The sequence below is a fragment of the Podarcis liolepis genome (genome assembly GCF_965112155.1).
Source record: "Podarcis liolepis genome assembly, chromosome: 6".
In the NCBI taxonomy this organism is placed as follows: Eukaryota; Metazoa; Chordata; class Lepidosauria; order Squamata; family Lacertidae; genus Podarcis; species Podarcis liolepis.
Window position 1 is genome coordinate 7,996,123 of NC_139559.1, and position 17,124 is coordinate 8,013,246.

Genomic DNA, 17,124 nt, shown 5'->3' on the forward strand with positions numbered 1-17,124 from the left:
TTTTTAAGATGCTGTCTAGGTTTGTCTTTGCTTTTCTCCCAAGAAGCAGGCGTCTTTTAATTTTGTGGCTGCTGTCACCATCTGCAGTGATCATGGAGCCCAAGAAAGTAAAATCTCTCACTGCCTCCATTTCTTCCCCATTTGGCAATTAGTGGAGGTTAACTCACTCCTTTTGTTTGTTTGTTTGTTTGTTTGTTTGTTTGTTTGTAGGTGCAGCAGGGAAGGAACTGACCACACACCACTTTCTCAGCATCTCTTGCCAAGTAGCCGATGGCATGACCTACTTGGAAGAACAACATGTTGTCCATCGAGACTTAGCAGCCAGGAACATTCTGGTGGGCGAAGATCTCGCTTGCAAAATCGCAGACTTTGGTCTTGCCAGGCTCCTCAAGGTTTGTTCAAGGAAGCCTTGGAGACTTGGCTTACTCCTGCCTATCTAACTCCTTTCACTGAAGGGCCTCGCATGCGCATATAGGAAAGAATCCACAATGTGCTTTTTTGAAACTTTTTATACTGCAAATGTTCAGGAGTGGGGGCGGGAAGAGGTATTGTCCCACTTTTATTGCAGTGATGCAAACAAAATCTGCTCCTTTTCCCTTTTGGGGTATCCAAGAGCCCATATAGAGTCCTTACGTAGGTCCCCTATCAGTTGGAGAAAATAATAATAATAATAATAATAATAATAATAATAATTTATTATTTATACTCCACCCATCTGGCTGGGTTTCCCCAGCCACTCTGGGCGGCTTCCAACAAAACACTAAAATACAAAAACCTATTAAACATTAAAATAACAGAGGCTAACTAGAGAATATTGAGAGACAAAGCAGCTAGTAAGCCTGATCTTTATTCAACTGTTGCAACTCACCACATGCAGGAGGGAGAAGGAACCCAGAACAATGGTGTGCAAGCCCTTATACAGTGGTACCTCGCAAGACGAATGCCTCGCAAGACGGAAAACTCGCAAAACGAAAGGGTTTTGGGTTTTTTGAGTTGCTTCGCAAGACGATTTTCCCTATGGGCTTGCTTCGCAAGACGGAAATGTTTTGCAAGCTTGTTTCCTTTTTCTCAAAACCGTTAATACAGTTACGTCTTGACTTCGAGGAGCAACTCATAGCACGCGGTGTGGGAGCCGTTTTTGAGGTTTTTGAAGACTTTGGTGATTTTTGAAGCTTTTCCAAAACTTTTCCGACACCGTGCTTCGCAAGACGAAAAAACCGCAAGACGAAAAAACTCGCGGAACGAATTAATTTCGTCTTGCGAGGCACCACTGTATAGACTTTTGAAATGGCCCACCCTCCAGCTCAAGGCCACCCCCAAAAAACATCATACATACATCACAGAAGGAGGCGGTCTACAACAGAAATCCTGTCTGCCAGGATACCTGACAATGGCCAGTGATTGCTTTACCTGGGCAGCCTGGCCATTCTTTTGTGATGGTAAATACTTTAATTCCTGAATCCAGGTCACAGGCTCACCCTATTCATACACAAATACACCTTTAAGACAGGTAAGCAAAAGACAATGGAGAGACTTTCCCATTTCCTTCCCCATTTGAGGTCAATTTGGGAGAGTCAAAATGGCTTCAGGGTTGCTCTCCTGTACTATTTCAGACACATGGTTTACATACTTATGTATGTGTTTGCCTTGTAAATTTATGAACATTTAATTTATATATTTGAGATCTTTAATTCTTATAACAGCAGTGTAGAGCCAGTATGCCCTTCCTGAAGGCAAAAATGTGGCAGCTAAATCTGATGTGTGAGATCATAGAATCATAGAATCATAGAGTTGGAAGAGACCACAAGGGCCATCGAGTCCAACCCCCTGCCAAGCAGGAAACACCATCAGAGCACTCCTGACATATGGTTGTCAAGCCTCTGCTTAAAGACCTCCAAAGGAGGAGACTCCACCACACTCCTTGGCAGCAAATTCCACTGTCAAACAGCTCTTACTGTCAGGAAGTTCTTCCTAATGTTTAGGTGGAATCTTCTTTCTTGTAGTTTGGATCCATTGCTCCGTGTCCACTTCTCTGGAGCAGCAGAAAACAACCTTTCTCCCTCCTCTATGTGACATCCTTTTATATATTTGAACATGGCTATCATATCACCCCTTAACCTCCTCTTCTCCAGGCTAAACATGCCCAGCTCCCTTAGCCGTTCCTCATAAGGCATCGTTTCCAGGCCTTTGACCATTTTGGTTGCCCTCCTCTGGACACGTTCCAGTTTGTCAGTGTCCTTCTTGAACTGTGGTGCCCAGAACTGGACACAGTACTCCAGGTGAGGTCTGACCAGAGCAGAATACAGTGGCACTATTACTTCCCTTGATCTAGATGCTATACTCCTACTGATGCAGCCCAGAATTGCATTGGCTTTTTTAGCTGCCGCATTATGGCATTTCCTTAAGTCTTCTTTTTTTGCTAAATCAGCTATGGGAAGGACAATTAGATTGAACCTGCTTTCTATGGGGAAGGGGTCCTAATTCCCCAACATCAACTCACAACCTCAATCCAATTTCCCTCACCAAAGAAGCTACTCTAGCCATGGAACTGAAATAATTTTGGCACTTACAAATTTGTGGTGGCATAACACGAAAGGAAGAAGGTGGAAGGGGCTTCTTTACATGCGTGCTCAAATTCTGCTTACAGCTGTCCCCGGGTATCAAATATTTGGCCAAGGACACAAGATGTAGTTGCTAGAACAGGCCTTTGATCATTCGACAGATTTAGCTTCTGAGGTCTCTTCCAGAGTACCAGCTTCTTATGCCTCCTGATTTCTCGGCGCAAAGTTTGCAGGCAGGATAGACAACATCAGTCTATTTATTCAGATTTGTTTGCAGGGAGGTTAGACTATATGGCGCCTAGCAAGTGTTATCACACACTTTCCAGAGAATTTCTCTTTCGCTTTTCTTATTGCAAAAAAGTTCGTTGTTTGGGGAAAGCGGCTTTGTTGAGCAAGCCCTCTCAAATGACTGAAACTGTGTGACTGTGAATTCACTGGTACATGACTGAATCCCACCCAAAAATAGCAGAAGTCTGGAAACACCCTCAGGTGTAGAAGCAGCTTTCAGGTGAATAATTTTGATGGCTCTTGTTAAGAACCCAATCTTGGCTTCCTTCCAGGATGATGTTTATTCCACCACGGGCAACGCCATGATCCCTGTGAAATGGACGGCGCCAGAAGCAGCTATCTACCAGACCTACTCTCCCAAATCGGATGTTTGGTCCTATGGGATTTTTCTCTATGAGGTGTTTACGTATGGACAGTGCCCATATGAAGGTAAAGTATTCAAGAAACAGTCGTTGCCCTGCTGTAATCTTAGGGCAGGCTTCCTCAACCTCGGCCCTCCAGATGTTTTGAGACTACAATTCCCATCATCCCTGACCACTGGTCCTGCTTGCTAGGGATCATGGGAGTTGTAGGCCAAAAACATCTGGAGGGCCAAGTTTGAGGAAGCCTGTCTTAGGGTATGTTCAGATTAGTTGCTTAAAATCAAGTAGTAGTAGTAGTAGTAGTAGTAGTAGTAATAATAATAATAATAATAATAATTTATTTATTTATTTATTTATTTATTTATTATTATTATTTATTGTTTATTATTTATTATTTATTATTTATTATTTATTATTTATTATTTATACCCTACCCATCTGGCTGGGTTTCCCCAGCCACTCAGGGCAGCTCCCTGCAGAAAATTAAAAACACGATAAAACATCCAACATTAAAAACTTCCCTAAACAGGGCTGCCTTCAGATGTCTTCTAAAAGTCAGATAGTTGTTTATTTCCTTGACATCCAATGGAAGGGCGTTCAACAGGGTGGGCGCCACCACCAAGAAGGCCCTCTGCCTGCTTCCCTGCAACCTCACTTCTCGCAAGGAGGGAACCGCCGGAAGGCCCTCAGCGCTGGACCTCAGTGTCCGGGCTGAACGATGGGAGTGGAGACGCCCCTTCAGGTATACAGGGCTGAGGCCATTTAGGGCTTTAAAGGTCAGCACCAAGCAAGGTCCCCCCACACAGTTGCATTTCAAACCACATTTGCAGTGTTGTTCACATCAGAAAAGGAGCAGGGATGTCTTCACCCAACACATGTGACCTTTTTGGTTTCCGTATCCCTGCAGCCCCATCTTCCATAAACTCCTATTCATGAAGTTGTCAACTGTGCATGCGTGCTCACCTGCGCATGTGCGATGGCTGTCTCAAACGTTCACATTACAGTGGTACCTCTGGTTACGTACTTAATTCGTTCCGGAGGTCCGTTCTTAACCTGAAACTGTTCTTAACCTGAAGCACCACTTTAGCTAATGGGGCCTCCCGCTGTTGCTGCACCGCTGGAGCACGATTTCTGTTCTCATCCTGAAGCAAAGTTCTTAACCTGAGGTACTATTTCTGGGTTAGCAGAGTCTGTAACCTGAAGCATCTGTAACCTGAAGCGTCTGTACCACTGTACTGCTTACTCCGCATCGAGGTTTCTGGCCAGATTGAAGCTGGTTTGAAAGGAAAGAAACAGATCTAATGGCAGGATTTGCCAAGAGACTAACCGGAGTGATATGGATTGTGGGAAATGTTCCGTGAATGTGACTCAGAGCTCAAGTTCCACCACTTCAGCAGCAAATACTGGGTGATAAGCAACTTTAGGTTTGCAGCCTGAACATGTGTAAAATGGCATTCCACACTAAGGTGGGAACTCAGTTTTTAGTGATTAGAAATCAAAGCCGTGCAGGCCTTGGAAATGTTATAGGGGGGAAAACTCCTTTTCCCTTATGGCAGGGGTCAGCAAACTTTTTCAGCAGGGGGCCAGTCCGCTGTCCCTCAGACCTTGTTGGGGCCAGACTATATTTTGAAAAGGGGGAAAAAAGGAACAAATTCCTATGCCCCACAAATAACCCAGAGATGCATTTTAAATAAAAGCACACATTCTACTCATGTAAAAACATGCTGATTCCTGGATCATCCGCGGGCCGGATTGAGAAGGCAATTGGGCCAGATCTGGCCCCCGGACCTTAGTTTCCCTACCCATGCCTTGTGGGGTATGCAAGAGCCCATACAGAGGCCTTAAGTAGGTCCCCTATCGGTAGGAAATAATACAGAGGCCAACCAGAGTATATTGAGAAGCAAAGCGGCTAGTAAGCCTGATCTTTATTAAACTGTTGCAACAGGGTCTCCACTCACCACACGCAGAAGGGAGAAGGAACCCAGAACAATGGTGTGCAAGCCCTTATATAGACTTTTGTAGCCCAAGACCACCCCCCTAAACATCATATATACATCACAGAAGGAGGAGGTCTACAGCAGAAATCCTGTCTGCCAGGATACCTGATAACGGTCACTGATTGCTTTACCTGGGAAGTCTAGCTATTCTTTTGTGATGGTTAATACTTTAGTTCCTGAATCCAGGCCACAGGCTCACCCTATTCATATACAAATATGCCCTTAAGACAGGATTTGCAAGCAAAAATACAATGGGAAGGCTTTCCCCATTTTCCTCCCTTACTCCAGAGGAATATTTGAGGTCATTTGGAGAGTCAAAATGGCTTCAGGATTGCTTTCCTGCACTATTTCAGACACGTGGTTTATATATTTAGGTATGTGTTTGTCTCGTACATTTATGAACATTTAATTTATATTTGAGACCTTCAAGTTCTTATAACAGAAACTTTGAAAGGAATTTCAGGCGTGGGTAATAATATCTAAATTGCTTCACGTTATCTCAGAACTCAAAGGACACAAACTATGTGAGATCCAATTAACCCAAAGTCCACCGCTGGGCAATACCTTTATCAGGATCAATCAATAACTCAGGAAAACGTGACTCACTTTCAAGTTCTCCAAAACTCTTCATCAGGCAAGACGTTACACAAATTAAGAAGGCGGCTGGAGGAGGGAAAAATTAGGCTGAATTTTACAGCCATGGGATCTACTTAAACTGAAGATTGCAGACTAATTACCTCCCAGGTGCTAAGATAATCAGACAATGGGATCCTGGGCTCCCTTGCAGACAACCTGTTTATGGAGCATTCATTCTGAATTGTTTTCTGGGGGGATTATATAGCATTGCATCAAGCAATGTCACCCCACCGTTTCTAGTGAATTTTCACATCACAGAAAGCCCAATATTTCGGAAGGAAACCACATTTGTTGCCAAGGGATCTTAACAGAGCAACCTGCATTTGGCAGTGTGTGACAGGGGCAGTCTGGAAGCACCCTAAGATGAAGAATTGAAAAATGTCTCCTTACCCCCACTAGCTAGGAGAAAACCTACCAGACGACCCAGTTCTGCCCCACATCTTAAACCAGGGTGGGCAAACACTTTCAGCCTAAGGCAGTGATGGCCAAACTTGGCCCTCCAGCTGCTTTGGGACTAAACTCCCATCATCCCTAGTTAACGGGACCAGTGGTCAGGGATGATGGGAATTGTAGTCCTGAAACAGCTGGAGGGCCAAGTTTGGCCATCACTGGCCTAAGGGCTTTTGTATTTGCTTCTATGCAACTTCACCCTTGGAGGCGTGGCCAGAGTCAAAAGTGGGTGGGGCAGCAACAAGAGGGCGGAGCAAATTTTTACATTTGCGCAGTAAGCCGATAGGATCTACGCACACACACAGCCTCTTTTTTTAAAAATTATCTTATTTAGAATATTTATTGAGATTATGCAAAAAATTACACATAGAGAAATAACAAACAAAAACTAACAAACACAAGCTAACAAGAAAGTTAACAATAAAGCAACCTAAAAAAAGAAAAGAAAATGATACAAAATACAAAAAACAGATAACTAAGAAATAGGAAAAAGAAGGAAAAAATATTTTAAAAAAGAATAAATCCATTTTTCAGCATCTTTGAGCTCATTTGCTTATTTCCTTGACCTCCTCACACCTCCCCTTTTGTATTCCCGTTTTCCAAGTCTTTTCAGCAAATCCTTACCCTCTTTCATTTATCTTTGCTCTATAACTTAACCTATTATAACTATATATTTTCATCCATATAACTATCTATATTTACCTATTCTTATTAACCTTATTACCAAAACCACTTCTTTTCAGTCCAACACCATTTTAACATTCATTAATTTTACAGCCTCTGTCCTCCATCCAGCAAGAGGGGTTATCAGAGTTCCAGGACCCAAGATGAGAAGCAGAATTGCTGAGGGGTCTGGCCTGTAGGGCTGCATTTGGTCCTTGGATGCAAGGCTATCATAGACTAATATCAAAGGCACGTAGAGTTGGAAGGGACCCTGAGGGTCATCCAATCCAACCCCCTGCAGGAATCTGCAGCTGTCCCATACAGGGCCCGAACCTGCAACCTTTGTGTTATCAGCACCATGCTCTAACCAACTGAGCTATCCGTGCCTGACTATTGCCTTCAACAAAACACCCCAGGTTTCTGGGCAGGCGTAGAGCAGAAATGAAGAGGAACGCAGCAGTCTGTTTAATGTATATTGCCACTGTGGTCTAAACCACTGAGTCTCTTGGGCTTGCCGATCAGAAGGTCAGTGGTTCAAATCCCCGCAACGGAGTGAGCTCCCATTGTTCTGTCCCAGCTCCTGCCAACCTAGCAGTTTGAAAGCACACCAGTGCAAGTAGATAAATAGGTACCGCTCCGGTGGGAAGGTAAACCGCATTTCTGTGCACTCTGGTTTCTGTCATGTGTCCTGTTGCGCCAGAAGCGGTTTTGTCATGCTGGCCACACGACCCGGAAAGCTGTCTGTGGACAAACGCCGGCTCCCTCGGCCTGAAAGTCATAGTCGCCTTTGATTGGACTTAACCATCCAGGGGTCCTTTAAAAGTAAAGGGGACCCCTGACCATTAGGTCCAGTCGCGAACGACTCTGGGATTGCGGCACTCATCTCGCTTTATTGGCCGAGGGAGCCAGCGTACAGCTTCCGGGTCATGTGGCCAGCATGACTAAACCGCTTCTGGCGAACCAGAGCAGCGCATGGAAACGTCCATTTACCTTCCCGCCGGAGCGGTACCTATTTATCTACTTGCACTTTGACGTGCTTTTGAACTGCTAGGTTAGCAGAAGCTGGGACTGAGAAGTGGGAGCTCACCCCGTCGCTGGGATTCGAACCGCCGACCTTCTAATTGCCAAGTCCTAGGCTCTGTGATTTAACGCATAGCGCCACCCGCATCTCTAGGGGTCCTTTGCCTTTACCTTTTTATGTATATATTAATGTAATAAATAATATCTATCTAATACCTGGATACAGTGGACGCTCGGGTTGCGAATGTGATCCGTGTGGGATGCACATTCACAACCCGCAGTGTTCGCAACCCGCAGCGCTGCGTCTGTGCATGCACGGGTTGCGATTTGGTGCTATGCGCATGCGCAACCTCCAAAACCCAGAAATAACCCGTTCCGGTACTTCCAGGTTTCGGCGCATCCATAACCCAAAAAAACGCAACCTGAAGTGTCTGTAACACGAGGTCTGACTGTATATGTTATTGCTTCCAGGGATGACCAACCAAGAAACTATCCAGCAGATCACCCGGGGCTACCGCCTCCCCCGTCCCAACAGCTGCCCCGCTGAGGTTTACGGCGTCATGCTGGAGTGTTGGAAGAGCCACCCAGAGGACCGGCCGCCTTTCCACAGCCTGAGGGAGATGCTCTTCTGCATCTACAAATGGGGCCACTACCCATTCTCTTGAAGGAGGGGAGAGATAGCCACCAACGGCATTTAGAAATGGACAGCAGATCCTATATCCCCTACAGGACTGGCAGAACTGCTAGAAGCCAGTTCATGGCAGCCTTGTTGCAGGAAGAAGCTTGGGGTTATGTGAAGGCCTTGTTTTCGTGGAGCTACATCACGAGATACCCTGATTATGGCTGGGGTGGCAGCCCCTTTTGGGTTTGCTGCCCGCACCTGCCGGAAGATAATTCGCTATAGATCCTGCACAGCCAAGACACCATTGCAAAGTCGTTTCAGCACCCTTCCCATGCAAACCGCGGACTAAGATTGGATTCCTTGCCATGCGTGCCAGTTGACTTTCATTACTCAATAAATGTGTGCCAAGAAACGGGAGGTGATGTTATCCTTTGGGCGCAGCCTGTTAAATGCACGACGAATGGCCTCTGTTTCGTTAGCAGTGCCGTGAGACAGATCACTGTTGCCCCCATTTTACAGATGATAGTAGGCAAATAGTTGCCCAAAGTAAAAAACCCCAAACACCATTGTGTCCATACGTAGCCATCCAAAAACGTCACCGCTGCTGTCGACTCACTGCCGTTCAGCTGAGCGCTGTTTGAACTGCCTCGTCTTTTGAGTAGGATGTGTGCATTCACGGCTAAGGTGTGATTATATTTGGATTTGGGTCTCTCGCAACCGGAGTCAGTGCACAACACATTAGCTAACCACCTCCTACAAAATAAGGTCAACGTGTTGATTAAGGATTTAAGCACTGGGAGGAAGAAGACGTTTCTACTGCACGGAAGCCACTTCTCCCTCCTTGGGCAAGGAACACGTCAACCACCCATCGGGAAGCTTCGTTAACGTGTGACCCCGAAATTTTGTATCCCCTCCAAACGAGAGGCCAGAGTTTTGTGCTAGTTTTGAACCGTTTTGCACCACGAACCCTGGGTTTTGTGCTATCCCCCAAACTGAATTATTGGCATCAGTTTGGAGGGGATCCAAAATTTTGGGTCACGTGAAGCTCCCATCAGCTGCTCCAGCAAAGGAACAATGGAGAGCTCCCTTTAGGCTCCCAATTGTTCCTTTGAAGCCTCACAGCATGCAAGACATCAGGTGTAATGGAAGTCGTCATGGCTTCCCCCATAAGAGCCCAGGAGGACAAATGGGGAGGCTTGACAGGCCAAGTTCACCCCTGGATTAAGAACATGGGTTTCCCTGAACTTGGAGAATTTACTTTCACTGCCAGATCAGTCCATATAAATCAAGTTGACTGGTCCCAACTTTGATGAAACGTATGTTTCTTTTCCATCGAATAATAAGAAAGCTGAAAGCTCTTCATGGTTTTTTTTTTAAAAAAAAACCAAACCACTTCATGTTATACACTCCCCCCAGTTTGGTGAGTTTTAATGTGAGATGCATTTGACCGCAGAGTCGCATGGATGAATTTTCACACCCCTTTTGGACATGTCTCTTCCACCTTGTCTTAATGCCTATGTCTATATAAAACTGTTCAAAGTCCATCTATCCCATGAATTTATTTACAGTGGTGCCTCGCAAGACGAAATTAATTCGTTCCGCAAGTTTTTTCTTCTTGCGAGTTTTTCGTCTTGCGAAGCACGGTTTCCCATAGGTATGCACTGAAAATCAATCAATGCGTTCCTATGGAGACCGTCCGGGGACAGAGGGGAAGCGCCGCGCGCCTTCCCCTCTGTCCCCGGACCTGTTTTAAAGCAAGGGAAGGGGCAGCGGGGAGAATCGCTTCTCCCCGTTGCCACCCCTTGGTTCAAAAGGGGTCCAGGGAGAGAGGGGAAGGCACGCGCGCCTTCCCCTCTGTCCCCGGAGATTGCGGGGCTGGCAACGGGGAGAAGCGATCTTCTCCCCGCCGCCCCTTGCTTCAAAAGAGGTCCGGGGACAGCGGGGAAGACACGCTGCGCTTCCCCGCTATCCCCGGAGCTTGGGGGGCAAGCTTCGTTTTGCGAAGCAAGCCCATAGGGAAATGCGTCTTGCAAAGCGGCTTAGAAAACGAAAAACTCCTTCGTCTAGCGAGTTTTTCATCTTCCGAGGCGTTCGTCTTGCGGGGCACCACTGTACCATATTTTTCCACCTGTAAGACAGCCATGTATAAGACGGCCCCTATTTTTACAGACTCAGATTTAAGAAAATGGGGGGAGATGTATTTGTGTATAAGACGCCCCTAATTTTTCACATCATTTTTTATGGGAAAAACCTAGTCTTACACACAGAAAAATACGGTGTTTTTTAATATAGATTTAGCAAGGAGAAATGGAGGTGTTTAGTGACTATAACCTTTTGGAAGAGAGTTGTTAAATTAATTGGATTAATATAATTAGAGAAACAACCTGTGTATGTGGTGCTTTTTTAAAAAATATTTGTATCCATCTCTCCTTTTGCTGAAATTTTGTGTGTGTGTGTGTGTGTGTGTAGATAAGCAGGGAGATATACAAATCATGCAGCAAATTAATGGGCAAAGCTATCAGTGACCATTTCCTGGGCTCAGGCCCTGCTTGCAGGATTCCCACAGTCATACAGAATCATAGAATAATAGATCTGCAAGGTACCCAAAGGTCATCTAGCTCAACCCGCTGCAAAGCAGGAATCTCAGCTATGTTTAGCTACAATGAGAACAGGGTGCTGGACGGGATAGGCCATTGACGTGACCCAGCAGGCTCGTCTTACGCTCATGCAAAAATACAGTGGTGCCTCGCAAGACGAAATTAATCCGTTCCGCGAGTCTCTTTGTCTAGCGGTTTTTTCGTCTTGCGAAGCGACCCTATTAGCGGATTAGCGGATTAGCGCTATTAGCGGTTTAGCGGCTATTAAAGGCTTAGCGGCTATTAAAGGATTAGCGGATTAGCAGCTAAAAGGCTATTAGCGGCTTAGCGGCTTAGGAAAAGGGGGGAGCGGGGGGAAATCGGAACACTTGCAAGACGTTTTCGTCTTGCAAAGCAAGCCCATAGGGGAAATCGTCTTGCGAAGCAGCTCAAAAACGGAAAACCCTTTCGTCTAGCGGGTTTTCCGTCTTGCGAGGCATTCGTCTTGCGGGGCACCACTGTATTAATACCGTGTTAAATGAAACATATTGTCAAATATTGTCCTGGAGCTCATTCCAATGCAATGCCAAGAGCAATCGCCCTGCAATGAACACGCTTTTCTTGTCAAGCTCTCTTAGGCCTGAACGCAATACGTCCATTTCGTTACTACGGTATTTTAGGGCAACCTCCCAGGTCCTATAAAAGCAATTCACAACAGGTGGGGCAATGGAAAAATCAACTTTTAATTACAAAGCAGAAAGGCAGGCACAGAGGTCAAGAGAAAGATATGCAGATGGCATATTACTTTACTGCTGCCCTTTTGAGACTATTATAGAGATCATGGAATCTGATTTTACAGCAATTCAGGCTGCAAATCCCATGCACACATAACTTGCAAGTTAAGTCCCACTGAACTGACTGGGACTGACTTCTCAGTCAAGCTCTTTAGAATTACAACATGTCACACTTTTTCGGATAAGCTTGGTTTAGTAACGATTATATGAGACAGGCAACTGTCACTTGCGTTTGTAGCTGTATCTAAAATAACAGCGATAATAAAAAAGGCGATTTAAGAAGGCAAAAAGCAGTGGAATGCAGATCCTTGAAAAAAACGGTACTTACAAGTGAGAGCAAAGATGCAAGTGTGTAAGGAACGGAGCTTTCATAGACCAGGTGTCCTCCAAAAGTTTTGGACTACAGTTCCCATAAGCTTGAAACAGGGAGGGCACCATGTGGTGAATGCTGTAAAGAAGAGAATTTCAGCTAAGCCTGGGGGGCCGGTGCAGTTTATTTCCCTTTTATTTCCAGCTCCGGGTTCTGATCTCTCCTAAGCTTAGTCGCAGCAGGAGCATAGCTGTCAACTTCTCCCTTTTCTTGCAGGGAATCCTATTCGGAATGAGGGAATTTCACTTTAAAAAAGGAAAACGTTGACAGCTGTGAGCAGGAGTGTTTCTGAGCGCATGCAGAGCGCCTACCCCTCGCTTCTGAGCCACAGCGGCAGCAGCAGATCCTGAATAACTTGCCTGGGACGGCAAGGTGCCTAGGACCCTTGTACCTACGGGACCCCAGTATGCCCCACAGGGGACCTTAAGGTCCATAAATAGCAACACCCTAGAGGTCCCGGGCCCTAAGGAAGTTAGATTAGCTTCAACCAGAGCCAGGGCCTTTTCAACACTGGCCCCGGCCTGGTGGAACGCTCTGCCTCATGAGACCAGGGCCCTGCAGGATCTGATTTCTTTCCGCAGAGCCTGTAAGACAGACTTGTTCCGCCTGGCCTTTGGCTTGGAGCCAATTTGATTCCCTCCCCCTCTTTCTTTTTCCTTTCTCCTCCTGTGATGAGGCTGTATTTTAATATTTTAACGTTTCAATATTTTAATATTGTATTTTAATCTTGTTTTTAAGTTGCATTCATTCAACTTGTTTTTATTATTGCTTGTTAGCCACCCTGAGCACGGCATTGGGTGGGGAGGGTGGGGTATAAATAAAAAATATTATTATTATGGAAGGAAGGAAGGAAGGAAGGAAGGAAGGAAGGAAGGAAGGAAGGAAGGGCAACTTCAGCTTTCCCTTCTATTTCCCACTTATTTTCAGCTACGGATTCTGATCCCTTTGAGTTCCGGCGCAGCAGGAGTACTTCTGAGCGTGTGCAGAGCGCCTTCCCGTCGCTACTGAGCCACAGAGGAGCAGCAAATCCTGATTAAATTGCCTGGGACGGCAGGCTGCATGCCAGGAGGGAAGGGAGAATACCGCCAGGCAGGGAATGCGGGCGATGCTTTCTGCCCTGCTCTTTCTCCCCGCTAAAGGGCAGAGTGCTTCTGGGCGCGTGCAGAGCGCCTTGCCGTCGATCCTGAGCCCCGGCGGCAGCAGGAGCAGAACATCACGAGACAGCTGGCCGACATGAGCGGGTGCAGGCAAAGAAGGGAGGGCGGGAGGGGAAACGCCAGCGATGCTCTCCGCCCCGCTCCACGTTTCTCCGCAAATGACCCGAGACTAGAAGAGGAGCTACGGAGCCGCAATACCGCACTTCGCCGCCAGAGGGCGCAGCACGGACCGCGCTCCCGCCCGCGCTTGCCCGCTGCACACACGTCACTGTCGGCCTCGCGAGGGAGGGGCTGAGACCCGGGACGAGCCGGAGAGTGCTTATTTGCATCCCGCCGCGACCGGCATGCCTTGCGGCCACCACCACGCGGTTCTCGCGGGCTCCGCCGGTTCGGGGCCGGTTCCGGCTGTGGCGGGGACGCCGCTTGCAGGGAGAGCGAAAGGCGTGTTCCGGGGCGCCCGGGCATCTCGAGTTTGGCCCGCAAGCGAGGGCACCGTAACCTCAGGGGCAGGCGCGCGTGCGGTGGCTGCTGCCGTGCGGGCGCAGAAGGCATACTCTGGTTTCTCTTCAGATCGTATAAATCTTTCGCCTTTTACTAAAGATTTCCGTGGAGAGGAACATTTATGAGTTTTCAACTAATTTTTTGAGGCCTTGCTTCGGCAGGGCTGTCCTTTCGTGGTGCAAAAATAGAATTATTCTTTGTGCAGTTGATATGATATGCTAATATTGCTCCTATTTCCTCATTCTTTGGGACAGAAAGTGGGCATGTGTGTGGTCCTGAATGGGGTTACTGTGCCCCTGAAGGACCACGTGTGCTGCCTGGCAGTCATTCTGGACTCACAGCTGTCCATGGAGGCGCAGGTCAATTCTGTATCCAGCGCAGATGTCTACCAGCTCCATCTGGCACAAGCCTGAGACCCTACCTGCCCACAGACTGTCTGGCCAGAGTGCTGCATGCTGTAGTTATCTCTTGCTTGGACTACTGCAATGTGCTCTACGTGGGGCTACCTTTGAGGGTGACTCGGAAACTACAACTAATCCAGAATGCGGCAGCTAGACTGGTGACTGGGAGCAGCCACCGAGACCACATAACACCGGTCTTGAAAGACCTACACTGGCTCCCAGTGCGTTTCCGAGCACAATTCAAAGTGTTGGTGCTGACCTTTAAAGCCCTAAACAGCCTTGGTCCAGTATACCTGAAGGAGCGTCTCCACCCCCATCGTTCAGCCCGGACACTGAGGTCCAGCTCCGAGGGCCTTCTGGCGGTTCCCTCGCTGCAAGAAGCCAAGTTACAGGAAACCTTCCCTCTTTAGGGAAGCTTTTAATGTTTGACAGACTATTGTATTTTAATATTTTGTTGGAAGCCGCCCAGAGTGGCTGGGGAAACCCAGCCAGATGGGTGGAGTATAAATAAATTATTATTATTATTATTATTATTAGTCGAGTAAGATTGTTTTCCTTGAATATGGTCTTAACAGTAAGTGACTGGAGGCCAGTTCTGGAACCACAAGTCCTTCCACAGTGGGGACATAGGTTTCCGACAAAGTCCACGATGCCTTTGGTAAAGACTATCTTACAATTGGAGCACTCACAGGCCAGTGTTTCCCAACTGTTGGTGATTATACTACATTTTTTTAGATTTGCTTTTAGAGAGTCTGTAAACCTTTTTTGTTGACCACCAGCATTACGCTTTCCTTTTTTAAGTTCGGAATAGAGTAGTTGCTTTGGAAGATGATAATCGGGCATGACCATTCCAAGGAAGTTGATGTTGAAGAATCATTGCTTCAACACTGGTGATCTTTGCTTCTTCCAGTAAACTGGCATTAGTTTGCCTGTCTTCCCAAGTGATGTGTAAAAATTTTTGGACACTCCACTATTGGAATCTTTCGAGGGGTTGGAGATGGCGTTTGTAAGTGGTCCATGTTTCACAAGCATACAGTAAGGTTGGTAGTACAATAGCTTTCTAAACAAGCATGTCCCAGTCCTCAAACACTCTGCACTTCAATCGGGAGAAAGCTGCACTCGCAGAGCTCAGGCGATGCTGGATTTCGGCATTGATGTTGGCCGTTGTGGAAAGTTGAATTTGTGACACTGTAGAGGGGTTATTTTGTATTTGTTGGTGCAGCACATTTTTGGGGGGGGGGGGAATGTTGAGTGATGGGCCAAGCTTTTGTGAAGATATTTAGGATGGTTTTGAGGTCATCCTCTGAGTGTGCGCACACCACGTGTTTAGGGAATTTTTAAATATTTAATGCTGTACTGTTTTTAACATTTGATTGGGAGCCGCCCAGAGTGGCTGGGGAAACTCAGCCAGATGGGTGGGGTATGTATAAATAAATAAATAAATAAATAAATAAATAAATAGCATACTGAAGCTCTATGGCGGAAGTTATGGTATCCTTACTCTTTGCTTTCATCCTGCTCAGATTGAAGAGCTTTCCATCTGTTTGATAAATGATTTCTACTCAGGTGGGGAGTTTCCCTTCGACAAAGTGTAGGATCATGGCAATGAAAATAATGAATAGAGTTGGGGCAGTAACACAACCCTGTTTAACACCGGATCACACTGGCTGCAGCTAATAAAGAGATGCTTGATAGTTTCCACTATCCATTCTGTCACCTTTTTTAAAAAAGAGATTGATAATTTTGGCATCCCTATAGTCTGCTGGGATTTTCTCTTTCACTTACCTTCTCCAGCATATAGTCTCTTGCTTCTGATTTTGCAGCCCTCCATCAAACAAGGCAAAGGGAAGTATACCAAATTAATAAATAAAATAAAATAAATATCCAGGTAGGACTAGGAGACATTACGTCTGGCAACATGCGGATGACACAAAGTTCTACTTCTCCACCATTGCTATATTGTTGTTGTTGTTTAGTTGTGTCCTCCTCTTCGTGACCCCATTGTCCCACCCCCTCCCTGTGGTTGCCATAGGATGGAGAGATGTGATATAAGGCTGAACAAGCTCCAAGTACCGCTTTTCTTTTGGTGTTGGGGGTGGGGGAGAGCATAGTACGGATCTACAAGCTCAGATTTGATATTTGGCGTTGTTGAGCCTCACCCAGACTGACTCATTACTAGCTGAACGCACAGCTTAATCGAGCAAGAACTAGATCTGTTTTTACACCGAGTCACCCTCAAAGGTAGTTTCCGAGTCACCCTCAAAGGTAGCCCCACGTAGAGGGCATTGCATTAGTCCAAGCAAGAGATAACTACAGCATGCAGCACTCTGGCCAGACAGTCTGTGGGCAGGTAGGGTCTCAGGCTTGTGCCAGATGGAGCTGGTAAACAGCTGCGCTGGATACAGAATTGACCTGCGCCTCCATGGACAGCTGTGAGTCCAGAATGACTCCCAGGCTGCGCACCTGGTCCTTCAGGGGCACAGTTACCCCATTCAGGACCACACACAGGACCACTTTCTGTCCCAAAGAATGAGGAAACAGGAGCAATATTAGCATATCATATCAACTACGCAAAGAATAATTCTATTTTTGCACCACGAAAGGACAGCCCTGCCGAAGCAAGGCCTCAAAAAATTAGTTGAAAACTCATAAATGTTCCTCTCCACGGAAATCTTTAGTAAAAGGCGAAAGATTTATACGATCTGAAGAGAAACCAGAGTATGCCT

At 46.4% G+C, this 17,124-nt stretch overlaps 1 protein-coding gene and 1 long non-coding RNA gene across 2 annotated transcripts in view; one reads left to right on the top strand and one right to left on the bottom strand.

The window, feature by feature from the left end:
* SRMS (src-related kinase lacking C-terminal regulatory tyrosine and N-terminal myristylation sites) overlaps nt 1-9,011 on the top strand; it is a 45,249-nt gene extending 36,238 nt beyond the window's left edge. The window contains exons 6-8 of the mRNA XM_083507561.1: nt 211-392; nt 3,122-3,278; nt 8,449-9,011. Of these exons, the coding sequence (XP_083363687.1) occupies nt 211-392; nt 3,122-3,278; nt 8,449-8,642 (533 nt within the window). The 3' untranslated portion in view covers nt 8,643-9,011. The remainder of the gene's footprint in view (nt 1-210; nt 393-3,121; nt 3,279-8,448) is intronic.
* Nucleotides 1-13,076, bottom strand: part of LOC310708962 — a 102,638-nt gene extending 89,562 nt beyond the window's left edge. The window contains exon 1 of the long non-coding RNA XR_014527263.1: nt 12,937-13,076. This is a non-coding gene — a long non-coding RNA (uncharacterized lncRNA). The remainder of the gene's footprint in view (nt 1-12,936) is intronic.
* Between the last annotated feature and the right edge of the window lie 4,048 nt (nt 13,077-17,124).